This window comes from Balaenoptera borealis, assembly GCF_965194805.1.
Source record: "Balaenoptera borealis genome assembly, chromosome: 19".
Taxonomy (NCBI): Eukaryota; Metazoa; Chordata; class Mammalia; order Artiodactyla; family Balaenopteridae; genus Balaenoptera; species Balaenoptera borealis.
This window is the reverse complement of record NC_138878.1, coordinates 7,207,233-7,230,590: the sequence shown is the minus strand read 5'-3', so window position 1 is coordinate 7,230,590 and position 23,358 is coordinate 7,207,233. Positions and strand designations below refer to the sequence as shown.

The following is a 23,358-nucleotide window of genomic DNA, read 5'->3' as shown; positions in this document are numbered from 1 at the left end:
ATAGTCCTCATTCTCTCCTCCATTATTTTTTGGTAATTTTTCTCAACCAGGAAACTGCTTTGGAGGTATATTAAAAGGATTAACATTTGGATAATAAGTCAGCTCTCCATAAGAACTAGCACTCTCTTTACGTTATTTGGTTTCAGAATTTCAGCAGACTCTTCTGACTCAACTGACTGTGACCTCGGGGGGGGAATGGCAAAAATGCACCGTCCGTATAGCAGGTGGAGCTCTCACCTTCACTGCCACTGGAGGGCACTGTCTGCCTCAGTGAGGGGACAGATTCACAACTTGCCAGGCAAGGCAAAACGTACTCATAGAAATCTGAGTTAACCTGCACCATCTTGCCTGCATATATGAAGTCAGTGTTCCTACATAAACACACTAGTAGACAGTGGGGAGCCAGTGGCTCATTCATGGTGAGTCTCTAAATTTCAAGTTAAGCACTTCGACCCAGTTTTTCAAAGTAATACTAGGTTTTGCCCAGAGACCTCTTTTCCCCATTCTGTATGCTAAAGCCACAGCTAAAGTCATACCAAACTGTAATAATCTTAGTTCTTTGAAACATCTTCGTTTCCTTGCCCACTCTCTTCCCTCTACTCTACCTCCACATCTGTTCACCTAACAAGTGTCTGATTTTCCCTTATGACTCAGCTTAGGTACCCCTAATTCCAGGAACCCTTCCAGGACCCCCCGACAGCAGGTCAACATGACCTCTTATGCGCCCCAGTTGCAAGCTGTTCTTCTCCCACAAAGAGCCCTGATGTACAGTTGTGTAATTACTTGTTTATGAAGCGCACCCCCGCTAGGCAGTAGGTGCTGTGAAAGCAGGGGAGATTCCTATTTTATTTACTGCATTCCTATGCATTCCCTGCAATTACCATGGTTCTGGTTCAACTGCTCCAGCGATATTTTTGAAGGAACAATTGCCCCATGTAAGTATGATTTATCTCAAGAAGGACTCTGAAGCTTCATACATTGTCTCCATCGTTTTGCCTTCCAAACATGAGCCTCAGTCCCCACCATTGTGCTTCCTCGCTTACCTTGTCCTCTTAATCCCTACAGTGGTCAGAAGAAAGGCCCGAGGTTCCACAAGGTAAGCTGCTTCTTGCTAGTCAAGGCTTACGGCAATTCCACTTGGCAAGCTCATCGCCATCTCCAGACTGATTCTAGGATCCGCAGACTACCCATCTCAATTCCTGAGTCAGCTGCAAGAGAAGTGGTCGACCAAAATATTTACAGGAGGGCTCTTTCTGAGATGTCTGGTGGGCTCTTAGGAAGCAGCAGTCAACTGGGAGGGAGATGAGAACCCTCCCTCTTTCCAAGCAGATAACAAAGTCTTCTCTCTTGTATGCAGTTGGCATAACAGCATAAAAGGAAGACAAGGAAGACAACTTTGTTTCTGGCTGGACCACTTATTGTGTCCATGGAAGGACTATGATATTTTGGAACTAGGTAACCTGATGAGTATAAAACAGGCACTCAAATACAGACTCAGAGCCATCCTGGGAAGTTCCAGACCGCTATGAAATGAGATTTACCACTCTGGACCCTTATCTGTCAATAGGCTTCTTTGCCTCAGAGACTATCTCTGCAAGCTTGCCAAGCTCAAGGAGTCGTTGTGAGGGCAACTGAGAAAGGGAATATCAAAGTGCTTGGAAAACTATGCCCAGCTAATGAAAAATGAGAGGTGAGAAATTATTAAGTGTTAATAGAAGGGCCACAGACTTCTCCATCACCCAATACCCATTATCCTTCGTTTTTAAAGGTCTGGAGAGAATATTTCACTGCTTACATCCTCGCACAGGTTTAATTAAAAAATAAAACTTACAGCAAAATTAGCCTAACATATCCTATATGACAATCAGTCGATTCAGAGAGTAAGAACAAGGTAGATATCATTTAGGGTGCAACAAAGGGGAAACACCATATATAGTTGTGCTGTTTTGTTTCCATATTTATAATTGTCTGGGTGGAAATATACATGCAGAGCATGATGAGGAAACATTTTTCAGTCAGTTACCTTAGACAAAGCTTATAGTTTTTATTCATTCATTAAAAAAAACGTTTTTTTAATTACTGGAAACTGTTAAAACACAGGATAAGAATTTCCCAAAATGGACAAAACGTATGGATAAATACAAGGAAAACCACACAAAACCAAACCACAATGGATGAGTGATCCAGTTTCTCCACACCCTCACCAGCATTTGGTGTTGTCACTATTTTTTATTTCAGTCATTCCAATAGGTGTGTAATGCTATCTCATTGTGGCTTTAATTTGCACTTCCCTAATGGCTGATGATGTTGAATATCTTCTTATGTGCTTAGTTGCTATCTGTATATCCTTTTTAGTGGAATGTCTTTTGCCCTTTTTCTAACTGGATCATTTGGGGTTTTTTACTGCTCAGTTTTGAGAGTTCTTTAATTATTTTAGATATTAGTCCTTCATCAGACACATGCTGGGCAAATATTTGCTCCCAGTCTGTAGCTTGTCTTTCATTCTCTTAACAGTGTCTTCAAAGAGCCAAGTTTTTCACTTTGATGAAGTCTAATGTATCAATTTTTCCTTTTATGGATTCTTTGTCTATACCTAGAGTATAAAGATATTCTATTATGTTTTTTCCTTAAAGTTTGTTAGTTTTACATTACATTTAAGTCTGTGATCCATCTTGAGTGCATCTGTATATAAGGTGTGAGACTTAAGTCAAGGATTTTTTTGTTTTGTTTTGGTTTGGTTTGTTTCCTTTGTTTACAGATGTTCAATTTCTCCAGCACTGTTTATTAAAAAATCTATCCTTCCTCCACTGAATGCTTCTGCACCTTTGTCAAAAATCAGTTGGATAGGGCTTCCCTGGTGGTGCAGTGGTTGGGAATCTGCCTGCCAATGCAGAGGACATGGGTTCGAGCCCTGGTCTGGGAAGATCCCACATGCCGTGGAGCGACTGGGCCCATGAGCCACAACTACTGAGCCTGCGCGTCTGGAGCCTGTGCTCTGCAACAAGAGAGGCCGCGATAGTGAGAGGCCCGCGCATCGCAATGAGGAGTGGCCCTCGCTCGCCGCAACTGGAGAAAGCCCTCGCGCAGAAACGAAGACCCAACACAGCCAAAAATAAATAAATAAGTAAATAAAATTTAAAAAAAAAAATCAGTTGGATATATTTGTGTGGGATTATTTCAAGGTTCTCTATTCTGTTGCATTGATCTGTGTTTATCCCTCCACCACCACCACACAGTCTTGATTACTGTAGCTACCTAATGTATTTGAAATTGAGTATAGTGATTCCTCCAACTTTATTCTTTTTCAAAATTGTTTTAGCTATTTTATTTGCTTTTCAATATAAATATTAGAATAATCTTCTGTATATCTACAAAAAAAATCTTGCTGGGATTTTGGCAGGAACTGTGTTAATCCTATACATCGATTTGGAGAGAACTGACAACTCCCCATTTATTTTGACCTTTATTTTCTTCAATTGGCAGTTTATAGTTTTCAGCATACAGGTCCTATGCAAGTTTTGCTAGATTTACACCTGAAAATTTCATTTCTAGAAGTTGTTTTCATAGATTCCTTGGCATTTTCTACACATTCAATCATGTTATCTCCAAATAGGGACAGTTTTATTTCTTCATTTCCAATCTGTTTGCCTTTTATTTCCTTTTCTTGCTTTATTGCCTGGCTAACAGGCCCAGCACTGTGTTAAAGAAGAGTAGTGAGAGAGGACATCCTTTCCTTATTCCCAATTTTAGGAGAAAAGCATTTGTCTTTCAACATTAAGAACATTATCTGTAGCTTTTTTGTAGACGATCTTTATAACGTTATAGAAGTTCACCTTTATTCCTAGTTTGCGGAGTGGTTTTTCTAAAAATAATGAATGGGTACTGAATTCTGTCAAATTCTTTTTTTGCATCAACTGATTAATCATGTGATTAGTTTTTTCTTCTTTAGCCTGTTAATAAAGTGGACTACAATGATGGATTTTTGAACCAACTTTGCATCCCTGGAATAAACTCCAGTTGGTAATGGTATATAATTCTTTTTAATTTCTAATTATATTAGTTAGTATCTTGTTAAGGGTTTTGCACATACATTCATGAAAGATATTGGTCCATAGTTTTCTTTCCTTCCTCTTTTTTTTTTTTTTTTTGTACTGCCTTTATTTGGCTTTGGTATCAGGGTAATGCTAACTTCATAAAATGAATTGGGAAGATTTCCCCCTTCTACTTCCTGAAAGAGACTGTGTATAAACCATATGAATTAGTCTTCAAACATTTTGCAGATTTATTTGGTGAATCTCCAGTGGAGATTTCTTTTTGGGAATTTTCAAATTATAACTTCAGTGTCTTAAATAGGTACAGGGGTATTCAAATTATCTATTTCAAACTGGGTGAGATTTTTTGGTGGATGATTTTAAGGAATTGGTCCATTTCATCTAAGTTGTCAACTGTATGTATGCAAAGTTGTTAATACTGTTCCCTAACTTTTTTATCTCTGCAAAGTATGCAGCTTCATTCTTGATACTGCTAATCTGTGTTTTCTCCCATTTTTATCTTTGTCCATCTTGCTAGATGTTTGTCAATTTTATTCATCTTTTCAAAGAACCAACTCTGATTTTTCTCTATTGTTTTCCTGTCTAAAATTTTTTTTTTATTTCTACTCTTATTTTTATGATTTACACTCTTCTGCCTCCTTTGGGTTTATTTTGCTCTTCTTTTTCTAGGTTCTTGATATGAGAGCTCACATTATTAAGATGTTTTGTCTTTTCTAATGTAATAATTTAGTGCTATAAATTTCCCCCTCATCACTGCTTTAGTTGTGTCCCACAATTTTGATATGTTGTATTTTCATTTTCATTCAGTTCACTGTATTTATTTACTTATCTTAAGATCCCCTCTGTGACTCGTGCATTATTTAGAAAAGTGTTGTTTATTTTCCAAGTGTTTGGAGATTTTACTATTATCTTTCTGTTACTGATTTCTAGACTGACTCCACTGCCATTGGAGAACATACTCTGCTTGATTTTAGTTCTTTTAAATTTGTTGAGGTTTGTCTTATGGCCCAGGATGTGCTCTGTGTTGGTATATGCTCTGTGGGCACATGAAAAGAATATATATTCTGCTGCTGTTGGTTAGAGTGTTCTATAAATGTCAACTAGATTCTGTTGGTTGGTGATGTCAAGTTCTTTATCCCTGGTGAGCTTTCTGTGATTCTTCTATCAATTGTTGAGAAAGGGGTGTTGAAGTCTTCTACTATCATTGAAGATATGTCTACTTATCCTTTTAATTGTTACTTTCCGCTTTACATAGTTTGCAGGTCTGTTGTTTGATGCATACCTTTTTAGATTTGCTATAACTTCTTTGTGGATTGACCATTTTATCATTATATAATTTTCCTTTCTATATCTGGTAATTTTCTTTGCTGTGAAGTCTACTTAATCTGATATTAATATAACCACTCTTGCTTTATTTGGATTAATGTTTACATGATATATCTTTTTCCATCCTTTTATTTCCTACATACCTATGTTATACTTGAAGTCAGTTACACATAGCATATAGTTAGGTCATGATTTTAATCCACTCTGATGATCTCTGCCTTTTATTGGTTTATTTCAACTGTTTATATTTAATGGAATTATTCATATGGTATCATGGGGTGGCAGTCTAGGGTCTCCACATGAACTTCACTGAAACTTCAGGGGCAGTTATCCAGACGGATGAAAAGTACCAACTACCTACTCAGCCTTCTCTGACAATACCCTAGTGGTGACTGGGGGGATTACAACAAGGTGAGAGTGGAAGTCTACACTCTCCACTTGGCCTTTACTAGTGTTTGGCTGGAACAGAGTGGTTATTTTCTAAGTGTTTCTATCTTGTTGGCTGGCCCTTTCCTGGTCCTTTGGCTCCAGAGTAGGCTTGTCTCGGTACTTTTTAAAATTTCTGTGCCTATTGGCATTTCTGGGTGACCAGCTTCTTCAGTTCCTAGTCTAGAACAGATGAGGCAAAAAAGAAACCCAGGTAACTTACAATTATGTCATTCCTTGGGTCACAAGGTCCCTAGGCAATCTGACTGATTTACTCCATCTGTCAAAGTCTTCTTGTGTTTGTATATATAATTTCCAGGATTTTCAGTTATATTCCATGGGAAGAAAAGGGAAACGTACATCTATTCCATCTTGCCAAAAGTAGAAATCACTGGTCATTTTTTGAAGAATTCTGACAATCTCTCCATTAACTGGTGTGTAATCGTTGATATATCAGAATTTAATTCTACAGTGATATCATTTGTTTTCTGACTGTTCCATTTGTTTTCCATTCCACTGTTTGCCCTTTTCTCTTTTAGATTATTTGAACAATTTTTAGTAATTCATCTATTATGCTATTTTACTACATCTGTTTGTATACTTTTTTTATTGGTTGCTCTAGGGATTATACACCTCACTTCAGAGTCTACTTAGAATCAATACTTGAACACTTCAAGTAGAATGTAAGAATACATCCCTTTAGCCTCCCCACTTTATGTTGTGGTTATTTTACACATTACATTTATGTACTTTGAACAATGTTTTGTTTTCAACCATTAAACATATTTTGAAGACTCAAGAGAGGAAAAACAGTCTATTACAGAGATCAGAAAGTTTTTTCAGTAAAGGTTCAGATAGTAAATATTTTAGGCTTTTCAGGCCATACAAAGTGGGGGTAATGATTGGGAATGGCCATGTGGAAGCTTCTGGAAGTGTTCTATTTACTGGCCTGGTTGGGGGTTACACGGGAGTTCACTTTGTGGTAACTCACTGACTGTATGTTTTCTTTTATGCACCTGGCCTTTGTTAGTAACTCACCAACTAACTTTTGTTTTGTGCACCTGTTTTGTGTGTTATACCTACCAATGAAAGTAATTCTGAAACTAAGTAGATCAGAGAGCTTGACAAATATATACATGAATATATCAGAGAACTTGGGACTGAATTATCAGGAAAAAGAAGGACTGAATTATCAGGAATAAAGAGCATGGCTTCCTTATTGCTCCCTTCAGTCCTTTCTTCTTTGAACAAAATTAATAGACCAGGAAATAAAACAGTGATCCCTCAACCCCAGGACACTGAGAATATCTACTGAGTGCAATGCACAGAGATGGGAACTGCTTGCTGGAGCTAGAAGTTTAAAAATGAGAATTGTGAAAAAATGAGATGAGAGATAGATGGATTACATTAGATGAACATTCTAATTGATGAACTGGAGAAGGGGAATAAGAAAACAAAGGGAAAGATGTTCTTCAGTGAGAAAGTCAATAATACAAATTCAGGATTTTTTCGTAGGGAATGCATGAAGGAAAAGGAGGTTGAAGAGAAAGTAGTCAAGAAAGAAGAGAGGAAAGAAACGGGAAGGAAGCAAGGAGGAAAAGACTAGAAAAAGAGAAAGATGAGAAGGAGGGAGAGAAGGGAGAAAAAGAATGGAGAGAATAAGGAAGGACATACAATAGAAAGAAATGACACAAGAAAGAAATGTGGTTAAATGATCCATATTGGGCACCGGACACAAAGCAAGCATTCTGACACCTCAAATCAACTCTGTAAGGTAGATACTGTCTTTCCTATTTTATAAACGAGGAAAGAGGAGCCCTGAGAACTTATTTTAGTCACACAAACACACCTAGAAACATCAACCCTAGCTGCATGTAACTCCAAATTCTGTGCTCTAGGAAACCATTTAATTCCAACAAAGATTCCCTTATGGGAAGTAAATGCTTACGTTACACTTGAGTCCTGCAAAGAATTACCCTAGAGGATGCCTTTGTCCTAAAAAGAAGTAGAAAATGGTTGATCTTCTGAAACCCTAAATCTGCAGTTCTGTAATTCTATGGTACTGGGTCAGTTGTGTGTAATACTGACATCACTGACATGTTCTGATTCTGCCTCAGTATTAAGAGACATTTTCAAAGAATCTAGTGTTACACTTTTTTAAGCAAAACCAGTAGAGCACTAGAAGTTCTGTTTAAGTTGACAAATGATGCCTTATCTCATGAGAAAATGGGCACAAAATATATTCCATGGCTCAGTATTAGTATTTGCCAACTAGCAGGAATGCCACTTTCTATATGGGGTGGTACAGAAAACCCCAAGAGAAAACTCTAGCTCGTGAAGTTACCTGGATTTCTTCAGATTAAGCAGAGAACAGAAACAAATTATCAAAGAGATAGACCCCAGAAGAAAATCATCTCCCTTTGACAAAATTATATGTGAAGAATAGTAGACTTTATCTTCACATGTACCACAAGTTTGGGGGTCACTTCAGAGTACTTGCAAAAAGTATTCTTCATTAATTCTTTCTCTTTATTTCAAAGTTACTTAGCACTTACTGTGGGTCAAAAGAAATGGTGCGGGGATGGATGGGAGAAGAGAAAAAGGGAAAGAGGGGTTCCCATGTACTGAGGATGGGGTAGGGAACATGACAGACGCTGCCAAGATACTTTATACAGCACAGCTCCGGATATTCATTATAGCCCCCAAAAAAGTATAAAAGCTAAACCAAGCTACCTCCAAGGAATAATTAGAAGTGAAAATTGATAAAGAGAAAATGGCTCATATTCTCCTCATTGATTTCCTGTGCACAGTGAGTCAAACTGGACTGTTGGTTGGAAGTCAGCTTGGGTACTTCTTATTACTTTTTCTGCAGTTGGATACTCCTGTCAGTGCCTTTCATGCTGGAGTCTTTCTTCGCTCTAATCACAGCTGTCAGCTATTGAATGAGTTTGACACCCTGACTCCAGAAACGAGGGGATTCACACCCCATGCATATGCAGTCAGTTCCTTCATTAGAGCTGACTGACATCACAGACAACACGGTGCACTGCCACTAATTTTTAGAAGCAAAACAAATGGCTGCACAATCAAGTAGGAATCTCCTGGATCTGATACACCCAGAGAGCCCAAGAATCTGTATTTATACAATTCAGCCAGTATTGCTGTAAATGCCTACACTTTTATCACTGAAAAGCGGTATAAGCAATCAGTGCAGAGCTAGATCACACACACACACACACACACCAGACTCCTCCCCCAGAATCTTAGTTGCCCATTCCTAATCATCTCGGTTGGAGTTCCAAGTGTTGAGTGACAACGGGCATGAGTTAGCTATTGTGACTTGGCTTTTTGAGAAGCATAAGTTTCTGAAAGAAAAAAGAGGGGGGGGGGGGAATGACAGTGACCAGAATCACCTCCTCCACCAAAAGAAAAAAAAAATTGCAGCAGAACTAGAGTTTCTGACAGTGTTTCTGCACATAACATCATAAAATGATAAGACTCCAAGTTGAAATGGATCATCTAGTCCCAAACCACCAAGTTCGAAATTCTTCTAGAGCATCCCTGACAAGGACCTCTTCAGATTCTAGCTGACGTTCCTAGCAATAAGCATGCCTTGTTTGGTGTGAGGCTGCTTACTGGAAATAGAAGCGCAAACTGAATCAGTATTATAGGGAATCGCTATAGCATCGCCCCTACGGAGATGCATGCCTCCCTCACCACTTGCATTTAGTACTTAGAGTTTAGTCATCAAAGCCCTCTTCAAACCCCAGGACTTCAGGACGACCCCAACCACAAAATTTTCCTACTGTCCCGCACACGCAGTTGGTTTCTTCTTCCCAGGCTACAAAGATATATCCAATGCCCTTCAAAAGATCAAGGGACTTCTAACCATCCCTAAATGATCTTTAACTTGTCTCCTCCATCAGTTCCTTAAACACCCAGTGGACCGCTCTTCTGTGGCGATTTGTAGAACCTCCAGCACTACCGCCTGCAATTTTTCAGCAACTCAGAAGGGTGGGCAAATAACTTTATAAAAAATAAATAAATAAAGCTCCTAATGGATTAAACAAAATCGCTGGGAAGCAGCAAGCCTCCAACTGAGTGAAGAGCAGCTTGGGGGTGCTACAACACATGAGAACCTAAGACGTAAGATGGCGCTTCACCTACGGTTTGGGAGGTGGGGACATGTAAACTGCTGGATATATATATGATTGTACTACTCCCTACTGCGATATAGTTCTTCTTTAATTAAAAAAACAACTGCCCCTGGTGGGCGGGGGGAACAAACCTATCAGCCCTGCACAAGGCAGCGCCACAGGAAATACTCCGAGGGTCACTGGGCAGCTGAGGCTATACCCAATATCACCCCGGAGTCACACGGACCCACCCCGCTTTATCTGCTCCACAGCACGTATCACACTTGGACAGTATTGCTTCGTTTGTCGCATTTCGTCTGTCTCCCCCGCTAGAATGTACCACAGGCCCAGAGGGCGGGACGTGGTAGGTGGTCAATAAATCGTTCTTGAACGGGGAAGTGGCGGTTACACGAACGCGTACCTCAAGGAATGAATGAGTGAAAGGACGAACGAATGACCCGGAGCCTGGCCTAAGCCCCTCAGCTCTCCTCACGCCCAGCGGCCCGCGAGCCGGGCGCGCCCCAGGTGAGCGCTCGGAGCCACGGTCCCCAGCCTCCGCCTACGGCGGCCCGGAGGCGTCAAGCCACTTCGGGGCGGAAGAGCCTGCCCGGCGGGGCCCGACCCGCGCGCACGCAGGCGCGGCCACGCACGCTTCCGGGAGGTCACTTCCTCCCCTGTCTCGTAGCAACGGCTGGCAGCGTTGCTGACATCCCGGGCAGCGGGGGCACCGGACTGAGCTCAGAGTCTCGCCGCCCGCGCAATGGTAAATCCGGGGTCTCTGTCCGCGACCCGCAGCTCCAAGGGCGGCGACCGGCAGGGGACCTTCGCTGTCCGGCTCCCGGGGCCGACCCAGGCCCGGCCGGGCCCGGAGCCGGGGCGAAGGCTGGGGGCTCCAGAAGCTTCTTGGAGGAGCGACACGGAGACCCTGGAGGGACCAGAGGGCAACCGTGGAGGGAGGGAAGATGTCTAGATGGGGGAAGCTATCTTGGGGCAAACATATCTGGGGGGGTGACTTCTGAGGGGTTATACTTGTGGAGGGAGGATATCGAGAAAGAGAAGAGAGATACGGAGGGGATGATGAAGGGAATGAGAAATCTCCTCGACAGCGAGGAAAGTTTGAAAAGGGAAGCGGCGCGAGGGAGAGGAGAAAAATCACCCTGAGAGGGAAGAAAGAGAGCGGACAAGGAGCACAAGGAAATGGAGAGAGGGGAGAAGGAGGAGTTATTGAGAGAGAAGAAAGGAAAATAAAGAGGCAGCAGGAATGGGAGGGGGAGGAGAAGAAAAGGAAAATGGAGACAGGAAAGTTTGAAAAAGAACAAAGTGAAAGCAAAGAGTTTCTTTTTAAGAAAGGAATGAAAAGAGAATTGGCAATGGGAATTAAGAGACTGTAAGGGGGGCTCAAAAATCACCAAAGGAGAAAACACCTGGGAAAAGAGAGGGAAAGGCCGGGAAGATCAGAGAGAGGCGTTTGGGAGAGAAGTAAAACAGAAAAAGATAAAACGAGGGCAGCGGTTGTAAGGAGCTGTGGACGTTGTCTTATAGATGGCAAAAAAATGTAGTCAGTCATTGATCCCTGTACAGCTATTATGCTTTAAGTTCAGTGTTTCCCAACGTGAGATGCAAACATTAGTTGCTACTTAAGATGGCTCAGAAAACCAAAAACCACAGAGTGATTCACATCAGAGAAAGTTTTTCCTCTTTCTTTTTTTTTTTTTTTTTCTCCCCAGCCTTTAGACTATATCCAGGAGAGAGTTTTTGGCACTGTTAGGTCGTTAATACCACTATCCTTTGGTAGATTTGATTTTTCACCTGAAGGGCAGACCTCAGGCTCAGAGCTCTCATTTGGGTAAAATTTAATAATATGTTCTCTCTTTGTTTGGTTTGTTTTTATGGTTATTTCTGCCTATGACAAATGATACCAGATTTACATTTGTGGTAGTGATATATAATTTCCTTTTAAAATGCATTTATTTAAGCTTTTAGCAGTGAAATAATTTTAAGAATGTGCTGGGTAAATAATATAGATGGTATTCATAACGTCAAAAATTATAAATCTAGTACATGAATGCCTGAAATTTAGAAAACACCTGCTATAGTGGTGGAAAGAGGAAATAAGTGCTCCCACCCACATTAGGGGCAAAAGAAAACTGTCTTTTGACTAAAGCAACATAACGTTCACCTTTACAATGCTGGAAAGAAAAATATATCATAAATCCTCATCAAGAGACTCTGCAGAATACTGTTTGAATTCAGAATATCCAGTGATTACTCAGTTATGGAAAATATGCAGGCTGGAAAAAATTATTATTGATTTTAGCATTTGTAGAAGGAAAGAAACTGGTACAATATATATAGTCTATGCATGTGATTCAGAAAGCTGAGTTTAAAACCCAGTAGTGGGATTCCAACATAATCATTCATGGTTGAACGTTCAGCTTGCACTGAGATCCAGGCTGTGGTTACCAACAGAATCCTGGAATCCTGGAATACACTGTTTTTACAGAATATTTTGAATTTAACCATCTGAACTCCCAATTAGGTGGCATTTAGGACTGAGAATATGATTTCTCATCAAGTGATGCTTTTAAACAAAAGGAGGCAGTGATATAGCTCTATAAATATTTTTTAAATCTATAATGTAGAAAAGGGATTTTTCACTTGAATACAGAAAGATCAATGAATGAAAGATGACCAGGAGCAGATTTCTGTTCAACAACATAGGATACTTTTCCAGTAAACAGAGGCAAATAAAAATGGAGTGAGCTCTTGTGAGGCAAGAAGCTTTCTGTCTCAACAAGAGTTCAAGCCAAGATATTTGTCAGGGTTGTACGTAGAGGGTCTTACATAGGCTTGCATATGGGACCTGACAATTTCAAAGCTCTCTTCCAAAAATCTGGGAACTGACAATTTCAAAGCTCTCTTCCAAAAATCTGAGCTTCTAAATCTTAGTTTAAGGAGATTGGAGAATAGGGGTCTTTCAAAACATTACTCTAGTTAGGACTGGGGTCACCACAAAGACTCTTTGGTTAATTTTCTTCCTGATCTCTTCCAGGCAGAGGTGGAGGAAACCCTAAAGAGGATCCAGAGCCATAAAGGGGTTATAGGAACGATGGTTGTAAATGCAGAAGGTAAACACCTCACAGGCTGCCTTCTTGACAGGCAGAAGCCAACCAAGAGCCTGTTTGTTGTGTGAAACCTTAGGCAAACATCTTGGAATTTTAAATCAAAAGTATATCTTGTATATTTTAGCTAGAGCATTTACTCATCAAACATCTATTGAGTATCTATTAATTACATGCCAAGAACTCTGCTAAGAGGTAGGGAGATAAATATTAATAAGACATGCATAAAAACACCTATATATTCCTAAGAAATGCTGCACATTGTCTAATTTTTAAAGCTTTGGTAACTCTCTTCTAACATTTCAGGAGTATCAATAAAACTATTATATTGAAGATAGAAAGAATACCGTTGTTGGCAGTTTGCTTTCGTTTTAACATTATAAAGCGTACAGAGTTTCAATCTTCATTTTTAAAAGAAATTGTTCCTTCACCGTAGTTAATGAAATCTTTGAGAATTAATTTTAATGTAATTTATAGTATAGTCTTTGTGGTTATAGTTTAAGAAGGGCCAATACGTTTCCACCTATGAAATCTGTAGACTTATACCAGAGACTTGCCTATTAACAACCCCCAAAGCCTTTTCTCTGGCACACTGTTCCACGCTCAGCTATGGTGGCAGCCTCTTAAAGGCTTCTGCTGGCTTCATTGCTGATTCAGGCATTTGCAAGGGCAAGAGGTGTCACAAACCCTAGAGCACTAGTTGAAATAAGAGTAGCTACTTCACATAGTCCATGGTACAACCATGGATTTGGTACATTGCCAGCTCAGTGCTTGGCAACAGACTCTCATAGCTAATCATTATTCTGGAGCAAATCCATCAATAAATATTTAGTGAGCAACTACCCACTGAAAGTCTGTTTAAACTCTAAACTTCAATCCCTTATCATTAAAAATGCAAAATAACCTACTTTACTGGTGACTGTGACAATTAAGTGAAATAATACTTGTCAAGTGCCTGGCACAATACCTAACACTTAACAGAATTGTAATTAAATAGTTCTGTGAATGTGGGAATTTTTAATTTATTTGTACAGATAAAACATTTGATGTGTTTTACAAAATAATAAAATAAAATTTTAATAAACTCAGTGCCAAATGAATATAATAAATTCACCCAGCTTGAGTGATCAGGAGGGAGAGGATTTAACATCAGCCTACAGGACAGTCAAGAGCTATGCCTCATATTTCCAGGAAGCGGTCCAGCCCAAGTCCATGGTTCTGGTTGAACTGATTTTAGTTTCAGGCATTTGCATAAACTCTGCCACACCCCGCTAAGATGGGTTATTTGTGTGACTTCACAGAGATGCTTTATTTGTTTTCTTTGGCTGCCATAACAAAGCACCACACACTTAGTGGCTTAAAAAAGATTAGACGTGTATTTTCTCTCAGTTCTGGAAGGCCAGAAATTGAAATCAAAGTGTCAGTGGGTCCAGGCTCTCTTCAGAGGCTCCACAGGAGGATCCTTCCTTGCCTCTGCCCAGCTTCTGGTGATTTCCAGCGATCCTTGCTGTTGACTGGTCTGTAGGTGCATCACTCCAGTCTCTGCCTCCATCATCGTGTACGTTCTCCTCTCTGTGCTCTGTTTTCTCTTCTTATAAGGACCCGTCGTTGGACTGATCCAGTATGACCACACTGGATCCAGTATGACCTCATTTTAACTAATTACATCTTCAAAGACTCTATTTCCAAATAATGTCACATTCTGAGGTTTAGGGTGGGCTTGAATTTTGGAGGGGACACTATCCAACCCAGTCCAGATGCATTCACCTGTGACACCCTGGACAATGTATCTAATGTGTTACTTTGGAAGACTTAGTCTAAAGCACATAATCCTGGCAATATGCATCAAATGTCTGAAAAATATCCATACCTTATGATCGGTAATTCCACTCCTAGAAATTTGTTCAAGAAGTGATGAAGGAAAGATTCAGGTGCAAAGGATATTACGGAGGCATCATACATAATAGCAATAAATAAACAGACAAGTACATAAATCCCAACAGTAGGGAAATTTTTAAATTATGTAATATTTACTCAGTGAACCATTACTCTATTTAAAATGTTGAAGAATATTTAGAGTCATGAAAAACTACTCACAATGTTAGATGAAAAAAAGCAGGAAACGAAGCAGTAGCCAGCATCTTCTAATCCTAAATACGGCCAGGCAGACATACACACTGAAATATGGAAGAAAAGGCAGGGATATGTTACGGTGATTATCTCTGAGTGGTAGAATTAAAAATGACTTTTATTTTCCTGAGGTCTCTCAATTAACACTTTTCTCATCCAAAGGCAACAAAATACTAGTTTTAATACCCATTAACTTCTAATTAACCTCTCCTAGAATAAGGTTGTGTTAGGATTCAGGGCACTTTTCTGAAAGCCAAATTAACCTTTTTCCCAAAAATATAAATGAGGGGCTTATTTTTATGGTCAGATTATTAACAACCAGACTATATGACAAGGATGTTTACTAATAGCATACGGTATGAGTTGTGCGACCAGAATGAAATGAAATACTCCATCTCAACAGGCAACTCAATTTTAGACGAAAGTGCCATTTATCACAGTGCAGCTTTGCAGCTTTCAGAAGCCCCATGAAATTTAACACCGAAAATATTTAACTAAGCTGGCGTTTATGTGTTCTTGTTCTGTACCAATGGCTTTGGTCCACTAATTCTAGGCAAATCATTTTAACAAATTTTTAGGTTTTAATTGTGGCTAGGTAGGCCTTCTGCCATGTTTATCCATTTAGATCTCATCCTCTGCCATGTTAAATAGTGTCCTTTGGTTTCACTATTATTGAAACATAGACTTCTTATTCATGACAGTAAAGTGGACTTACCAATTTAGCCCAATGCTGAGGAGTATAGGTTTTTGTTAGATTCTTTGTGAACATTGGTTTCCCATTTACAAAATAATTCATTGTTTATAATAGTGCAGTACTGATCACAGAACTAGATACTGGTGAACATGTATATTTGTTTCCCAGACAGTCATATCTGTCATATATTCTTATGTATATAAGCCTGATTTCTGCAGACTCTTAATTTTAAATATTCTTGACATTTCTAACAATCCATCATTTGAGTTTCATTAGGTTTTATCAGCCATCCAGCCAATTCCTTTTATTTTTGAAATACAATCTATCAACCAAATGTACAGTTGAAGAATGCCAGCTTACTGGGACCATGAAGAGTCATATTTTAAAGTAGTGTCATAAGTTCAGGAATATAGAATATATACTCTTTGTTCTAGAAGTTACATTTTAAGAATTTATCCTACACATATATACAAATGTAAAATGGCATGCACACAGACATATTCTGTAGCCTTGTTTATAAAAATCAAAAATTGGGAACAGCCCAAATGCCTGTCAGGAAGATATATTAGTTACATGTATTACAAAGCATCCATTCAACAGTCACATTACACAGACATTAACATGAATGACCTAGCCTTACGCGGACTGAATGGAACAACTTCCCGAGTGTATTAAAAGAAAAAAGTTAAGGTACAGAATAGAAAATGATACAGTTAAAGAATACAAACACAAACATACTGGAATAGACTTAGAATATCTCTGCAAGGACACCAAAGAAACTGAGAACAGTGGTTACCTCTCAGAAGGGGAAGTGGGTGAATTTTATACCATGTGCTAAAGTTACTTCCTAATAAATTATTTTTTAATTACCTCACATAGTCTCAAGTAAGAACTCAATAAATATTTGTTGATTGATTTTTTTTTCCCAAGGGTCTACAGTGGATATGAAAAACTCCAAGAGTTTCCACGGTGTGCACTTATTATTCAGAAAGGCTAGCCCTTTTATTTATTGACTTGGATCATGAATAGACTGACTAAGTAGGCCTGAGTATCTGATTCATAATCCTGTCATCTACAGTTTAAATAATTTATTCTGGTTGTATTTCTTTTTTGACACTGAGCAATGCAGACTTTGTAGGTAGTCGCTCTTCATGATGCAAAATAAAACTGGTCAAAAAGTGCCCTTGAAAGGTTGAGTGCTTGCTATACTTCAGTTTCCTGCTTGTTAAAGACACATGCCTTGTGATGGTTCATCAGTTGTGAAAGACAGAACTGACTTCTGGAGAAAAAGTGGCCAAGAAACAATAATACAGAAATTAACACGTTTTCTATAAAACCTTACTTAAATAGGTTTTCCTGTAAATACTGTTGTTGCCTTCTTTGGCAAGACTTACTCTGGAGAGAATGGTTTTCTTAAAAAGAAATTAGTCTGTTCCAAAGTCAGAGTTGAGGCTCTCAAAGAGTTTCATGAAAAACAGGTAAAATCCCAAGTTAGAAGCGCTCATCTTGTTTACCAGTTTCTGGAGCTACATTCTCTGAGGGAAAAACCAAGAGAGCCACGTCGGCCTTTTTTATTGATTGGCCTTAATTCAGGTTCCTGAGGAACTTGACAGTGATCCCAAATTCACCTTCATATGTCTCCCTAAACGCAAGGCACATTTGCAAATCAAATCCCTGGAATTCCCTGGTTGATCTGGTAGTTTTCAAAATAATATGAAGGCCGGTTCTGATTAGACATAGTGTATGTAAAATACCGAGCACAGCACCTGTTCCATAATAAGCGCTGAGTGACCTGAATGGAGCTGGATTGATATGAACCGAATTGAATTATACTTGCATATTCGTCTGGCTAGATTTTTCCAGTTAAATTAATAGCTTCTGTTTTAAACTCATATAATGAAACAATAGAGCACACAAGTAGCCAAATTTAATCACGCTTAAACCAAGAGTGAGTGCAAACCAGGGAATGCCCAGCCGAACTGCAGAGTCTTGGTTGCTGTATTTTCTAGCATAAAAATTAAGGTTTGCAAAATACCGTATGAGGAAGTTACGAAGAAATTTTGAAAATCCCTTTTGATATACCCTCTAGCATGTGCAGTGACATCCCCTTTCTATTTCTGGCCTCAGGGGAGAAACTAGCACCATGTCACAGACCAAGCATTTCACAGTGGACTCACCGTAGACAGGATGCTTAGGGGAATGCATTTCGTATAGTAATATGTTAACTTAGTACTGAAATAATCAATTAACAACTTCCAGAAGACTTGTGTACAAAAATGTTCATCACCATTAGCTACAAAAACAAAAACACACTACCTAACAATCCAACAGTAGGGAGTTGATTATATTATGATATATTCAAAAAAATAGTAAAGTCTACAGCCATTAAAAATAACGTTGATGGCATCATCAACAAGGACAGCTTGTATGCTATAATTTAAATGAAGAAAAAAGCAACAGTCAAATATGTAATTATAGTTTGATGCAACTAAATTTTAAAATCCACGTAATGGCAAAACGATTGGAAGGAAATAAAATTGTTACCTTTGAGTGATATGAGCCATCACTTTTTCTTCCTTTTTACAATGACAGTATTTTCCAGTATTTCTACGATGCACATATTACTTTTAAAATCAAAACAAAAAATGTTTAACCCCAAATTAAATCTCGTACCAGGCATTCCCATCCGAACGACCTTGGACAACTCGACAACAGTTCAATATGCAGGTCTCCTTCATCAGCTGACCGTGAAAGCCAAGAGCACAGTTCGTGACATTGATCCTCAGAACGACCTAACTTTTCTTAGGATCAGATCAAAGAAACATGAAATTATGGTAGCTCCAGGTAATTTGGCATTTCTTTTCATTATTTAAGGCATCTTTCTACTTCACTGGATAAAAGCTTTCAAAGAACGGGGAGTGTGGATTTCAACATGCAATATGACACATAATGCTCTTCAATTACAAAATGAAGAAGTCTGAATGTGAAAATTCCATGAAATTAGTAAAGACATTGAATTTTGCCCATTTGTTTTTGTTGTTAGTAATCAAAACATTTAGGACGTGTAGGTTTCCTGTTATGTGAACTTAGCACACAGACTTTCTGAAGAGTGGGAGAAATGTCTCCTGTCCAGGGGATAACGAAGAGGGCAGATCAAAGGTCTGTAGGGTCTTAGACCTTCCCTGGAGTAGAGCACATTCACTGGGGCTATCAAAAGACAGCAGCCACAGAAATACTTCTTTCCTTGAAGGAGGTACATTCACAGTTTTAGTGGATGTCAGTGTAAAACAGGACTCATGTTCCTAAATCTAGTCTAGAACAAACTTCGCTGTAGTACAACTGTAAAATCAGAGTTACCCCCAAACTAAATGAAGCTTTCCCTACACCTGTGTTCTCACCCAAGCTGCACATTAGAATCACTTGGAGAGCTTAAAAAAAAATTACTGATACCTGGGACTCTATCCCAGACCAATAAATACAGAATCTCTGGGGCTTGGCCCCAGGTAATGGTATTTTCTGAAAGCTCAACAGGTGATTCTGATGTGCTGGGAGCCCACTGGTCTACACAAGGTCCAAGTGATGTGTTGAAGAGAAAAGCAGATTAGCTGAAGTATTCATTTATTAAATTTAATTTTTAGGGTGGATTAACTTTGTCCATCTCTCTCCACAGATAAGGAATATCTTCTGATTGTCATTCAAAATCCATGTGAATAGACCTGCAATGGACAAGTTCTGTGCTGGGACGCCAGGCTGAAAACATTTCACTCTTTAAAGATTCCTAAGATTATAATCCAATCTAAATGATCTTTTGGACATTCCTTTCTATTTTTACATTTAAACTCTTCTACATGTCTCATTTAGTCCGTTTTTAATGTATTGTAAATTTGTGATTTAGCTATATAATAAATAAATTCTGGTATGTATGCCTCATTTTTTTTACGATACACAAAACCAAAGAATTCTAGTGAGAAGACAGCCTTCCTGGAGACAGTTCTTTTTGTCTAGAAGTAATGGCCACCAAGAATTAGAATAGAAGTGTGATTCTGCCCATTTCGCTGACATGCCAGGGAGTTTCAGTGGAGCAGAGTGGGGCCAGGAGGGAAGCAGGGCGTCCCAGCCCTCAAGGAGCTACAGGTGCTTTCCCAGCTTAAACGAGGGCCGTAAGAAGTCAAGAGCGCAGTTCTCAGTTGGGTCAGTACTGCCCCCTGCGAAACTCCTCAGGCCTGTCCTTCCATCACACCAGCCTGAGGGGACCAGGAGCGGGTCCTGAGGAAGGATGCACACGTCAAAAGCTGCCTAGAGAACTCCGGAGGGTTTATCTTACTAGATATTTCAAACATTCTCAACATAATGAAAATGATAGAACAAATATAACAGATTTCCACAACCCATATAGAATAGATGTTAATCTTTTGCCATGTTTGCCTTATATCCTCCTTTTTTTTTCCAATTAAGCATTTTATTTTGAGATAACTGAGGATTCACGTGAAACTGTAAGAAATAACATAGATCCTGTGTACCCTCTACCCAGTTTCCCCCATGGCAACATCTTTCGAAACTATAGTACAATATCACAACCAGGAAATGGACACTGATTCAGCCTAGATACAGAGCATTTCCATCACCACCCGAGCTCCTCGTGGTACCCTTTTGTAGCAACCCCCCAACCCCTGGCACCCACTAATCTGTCCTCCACTTCTGTAATTTTGTCATATCAAAATGGTTGTTATATAAACGGAATTATACAGTACGTAGCCTTTTGAGATTGACTTTTTTTACTCAGCATAATGCTGTTGAGATTCATCCAAAAAATAAACATTATGGATACAGCTGCAGCCCCTCTCCTCCTTTGTGCCTTGGTCCTCTCCTTTTCTGGAGGATCCTTGTCAGGATGCACAAGTCACCCTGCATGGGGGTCCACAGACACTTCCTCCTAAGTTCCCACAACTCCACAACAAGCCAAGAGTGAGGAATGGTGCAGGACAAGTTTAGTTCTGCCACTGCCATGGCACCAGCTTGCATCCTGGGAGGCTACAATAACCCAACCCAAGCAGACGGTGGTCTGGGCAGAAAAGAAGGGCCAAGGCAAATCCCTCAGGTGAAAGGGGTTTGCTCTCCACGTGGTGATGGTAGAGGAGATGGGCCAAGGCTGAAAGGGACCATGGTGGCCGAAGCCAAAGAGTCAATCCTATCCACGCAACAGACGTCTGCACCCCACTGCAGATCTCAGTGCCCCTGGAAAGTGGGACCCACATGAATATACTCTGAAAATGCTCTCCAGGTATTTGCAGTGCGGCTCCAGGCTGAGATCCACTGCGGTTACTCAACAGTGGGTCTTACTGGGGTGGTGAGGAGAGTAGCCCAAGACACACATAAATACAAGTTCCATCCGGGAACAGCCCTGGGGTTCCCCCACATCATCAAGCCAGCTGAGCCCTAGATTTACAAGGAGGATGCTGTGTCTGTCTCCGGAGAGAACAGAACAAATGAGGAAATGAGCTTAAATTACAGCAGAAGTGAGTTCTTCTAAAAAAAGTGGGATGAATAAACATCAAAGAGATCGCAGGATGGAGAGCCTATACTATAGCAAGTATTAGACTTCCGAGCATTTCCCCCACACTTTTTGTTTTAAAAAACTTCAAAGTGGCAGAAGAGGAGAGAATGAACACCCACATAAGCTTCACCCACATTCACCAACTCAATATTTTACAACATTTGCTTCATGTCTCTCCCTCCCTCCCGTATATATATATATATATATATATATATATATATATATATATAACACCCATAACCCCAATTTCCTACTTAAGAAATTTATTATTGATACAATAATAGCATCTAATATAGTCATGTTCGAATTTCCTCAGTGGTCCCAATAATGTCCTTTATAGCTATTTTTTTTAATCCAGGAGTCTATCAAGGGTAACATATTGCGTTTGGTTGTCACGTCTCGAGCTGTTCAGCTGTTGTTAGAACCCCTGTGTTCTATCCTCCCCCTCTAGGTGGTATCGAATTTGTGTTTGTTCTCCCTGGAGTCCCCAGGGTCATCTGCTCCGCAGCCTCCTTGAGCCCCTCCTGATTGGACCCAGATGCAGCCTGTAATTATAGAGGAAATTCAGCCCAAGAGCAGGACTTGGTCACAGGTGAGTGCTTCCCCTTCCTTATGTCATGACTCAGAGACCAGACGTACCACCATGGACCCAACCTCATCCTTCAGCCAGTGAGGTCTGGGTACCAGAATACCCACTCGCTCAGGCACAGCTTCTGTGTGTGCTGACAATTTCCAACATAAACAACATCTTGTTAGAATCCAAGCAGCAAGGAAATGCACTATTGAGGGAGAGGATCACCGATATCATCTATCTGACTCCTTGGTTTTACAGGTGAGGATTTCACCTGAGCCTGGCGTCCAGTGTTTTTCAGGAATCAAGTATGTCAGTTTGTACTGAACTGGTCAAGCCTCTGGAATTGGTGCTCATGATCTTATCAGGGGGCTCATGCTCTTGTGAGACCACCCCCCATACCCTCCAGAAAAAAACTGTTTTGAGGAGGTAGAGATTAGCCCATTGTTTTAAAATGTACCAGAGGTAACATTTGATTCCAATCCCTAAATCTGTCATCTCCCCATTGTTCCCCAGCCTACCCAGAGCTCATCAGCAGACGCATGGCTGAGTGGTAAAGCCACTTCCTTCCTCCTGGCCCAGCCAGAAATTTCAAGCCCCATTTGAGATAGATGTAGCAGTGGGAAACCTCTGGCAGGTGCAGATGCCACTGCTTTAAGTGCCAGGGCTCTGTGTGGGCTCTTTTGTGCAAGGAGACCCTTCCATCCCACTTGGCAGGGAACTCTGCTGTGGTCCTGCCTGCACTTTTGCATCCAGAGGAAACAGTAACCCTTTGCTAGAGGCCGAGACTGCGGTATAGAACTTGCCAAAGCCAATGACAATGGAGGAGGATATAATCTTGGGGAATCTGTATCACCCCTCTCTGCCTTCCAGCACAGAGGCATTCACATTCCCCTTGGATTCCTAACAGCACAGTAAATTAACTCTTATTAAAAAAAACTAAAAGATGCCTGGATCTATAGACTAAAGAGCCACACTCATACAAAACCATTGATAAAGTTTTCATTTCCTATGAGAAGTACAAGCCTGGACTCACTGGTGCCTCTCCTTAGTCCAAATTGCTATAAATTTTACCTGAACAATAGGAGAGCTATTTGCAGACTCTCTGGGGGAACATATCCCAACCATCAATATTAATGAGAATGAACCTGGAAAGACCAGCTTAATAAAATAACTGAAATGCATTTACACATCATTAGCATTACGAGCTCCCAAATCTTCATCACTGATCAGCAGGACCATCTGAGAAGGGGATGAGCGGGAGCCTGCCCAAAGCTCCAGCAGGCGCCTGCCTCTCAAAGCCACTTTCACTGGTTACATTCTGGCTTTTGAGCTAGATCACCTCTT

The 23,358-nt window shown here is 40.1% G+C and overlaps 1 protein-coding gene and 1 long non-coding RNA gene across 3 annotated transcripts in view; one reads left to right on the top strand and one right to left on the bottom strand.

The window, feature by feature from the left end:
- The window catches only part of LOC309616181, a 208,740-nt gene extending 198,238 nt beyond the window's left edge, over positions 1-10,502 (bottom strand). The window contains exons 1-2 of one of the 2 annotated variants that reach the window (XR_014237340.1): positions 10,362-10,502; positions 1,044-1,208 (exon numbers count right to left, since the gene is read on the bottom strand). This is a non-coding gene — a long non-coding RNA (uncharacterized lncRNA). Of the gene's footprint in view, positions 1-1,043 lie in introns of both variants that reach the window. The other variant, XR_014237339.1, reaches the window with a different exon arrangement.
- Positions 10,503-10,577: 75 nt separating this feature from the next.
- Positions 10,578-19,805, top strand: DYNLRB2 (dynein light chain roadblock-type 2). The gene is made up of 4 exons (XM_082366440.1): positions 10,578-10,703; positions 12,993-13,068; positions 18,563-18,730; positions 19,557-19,805. Exons 1-4 carry the CDS (start codon positions 10,701-10,703, stop codon positions 19,598-19,600), a joined length of 291 nt encoding a protein of 96 aa, XP_082222566.1. The 5' UTR covers positions 10,578-10,700; the 3' UTR covers positions 19,601-19,805.
- The last annotated feature ends 3,553 nt before the right edge of the window (positions 19,806-23,358 follow it).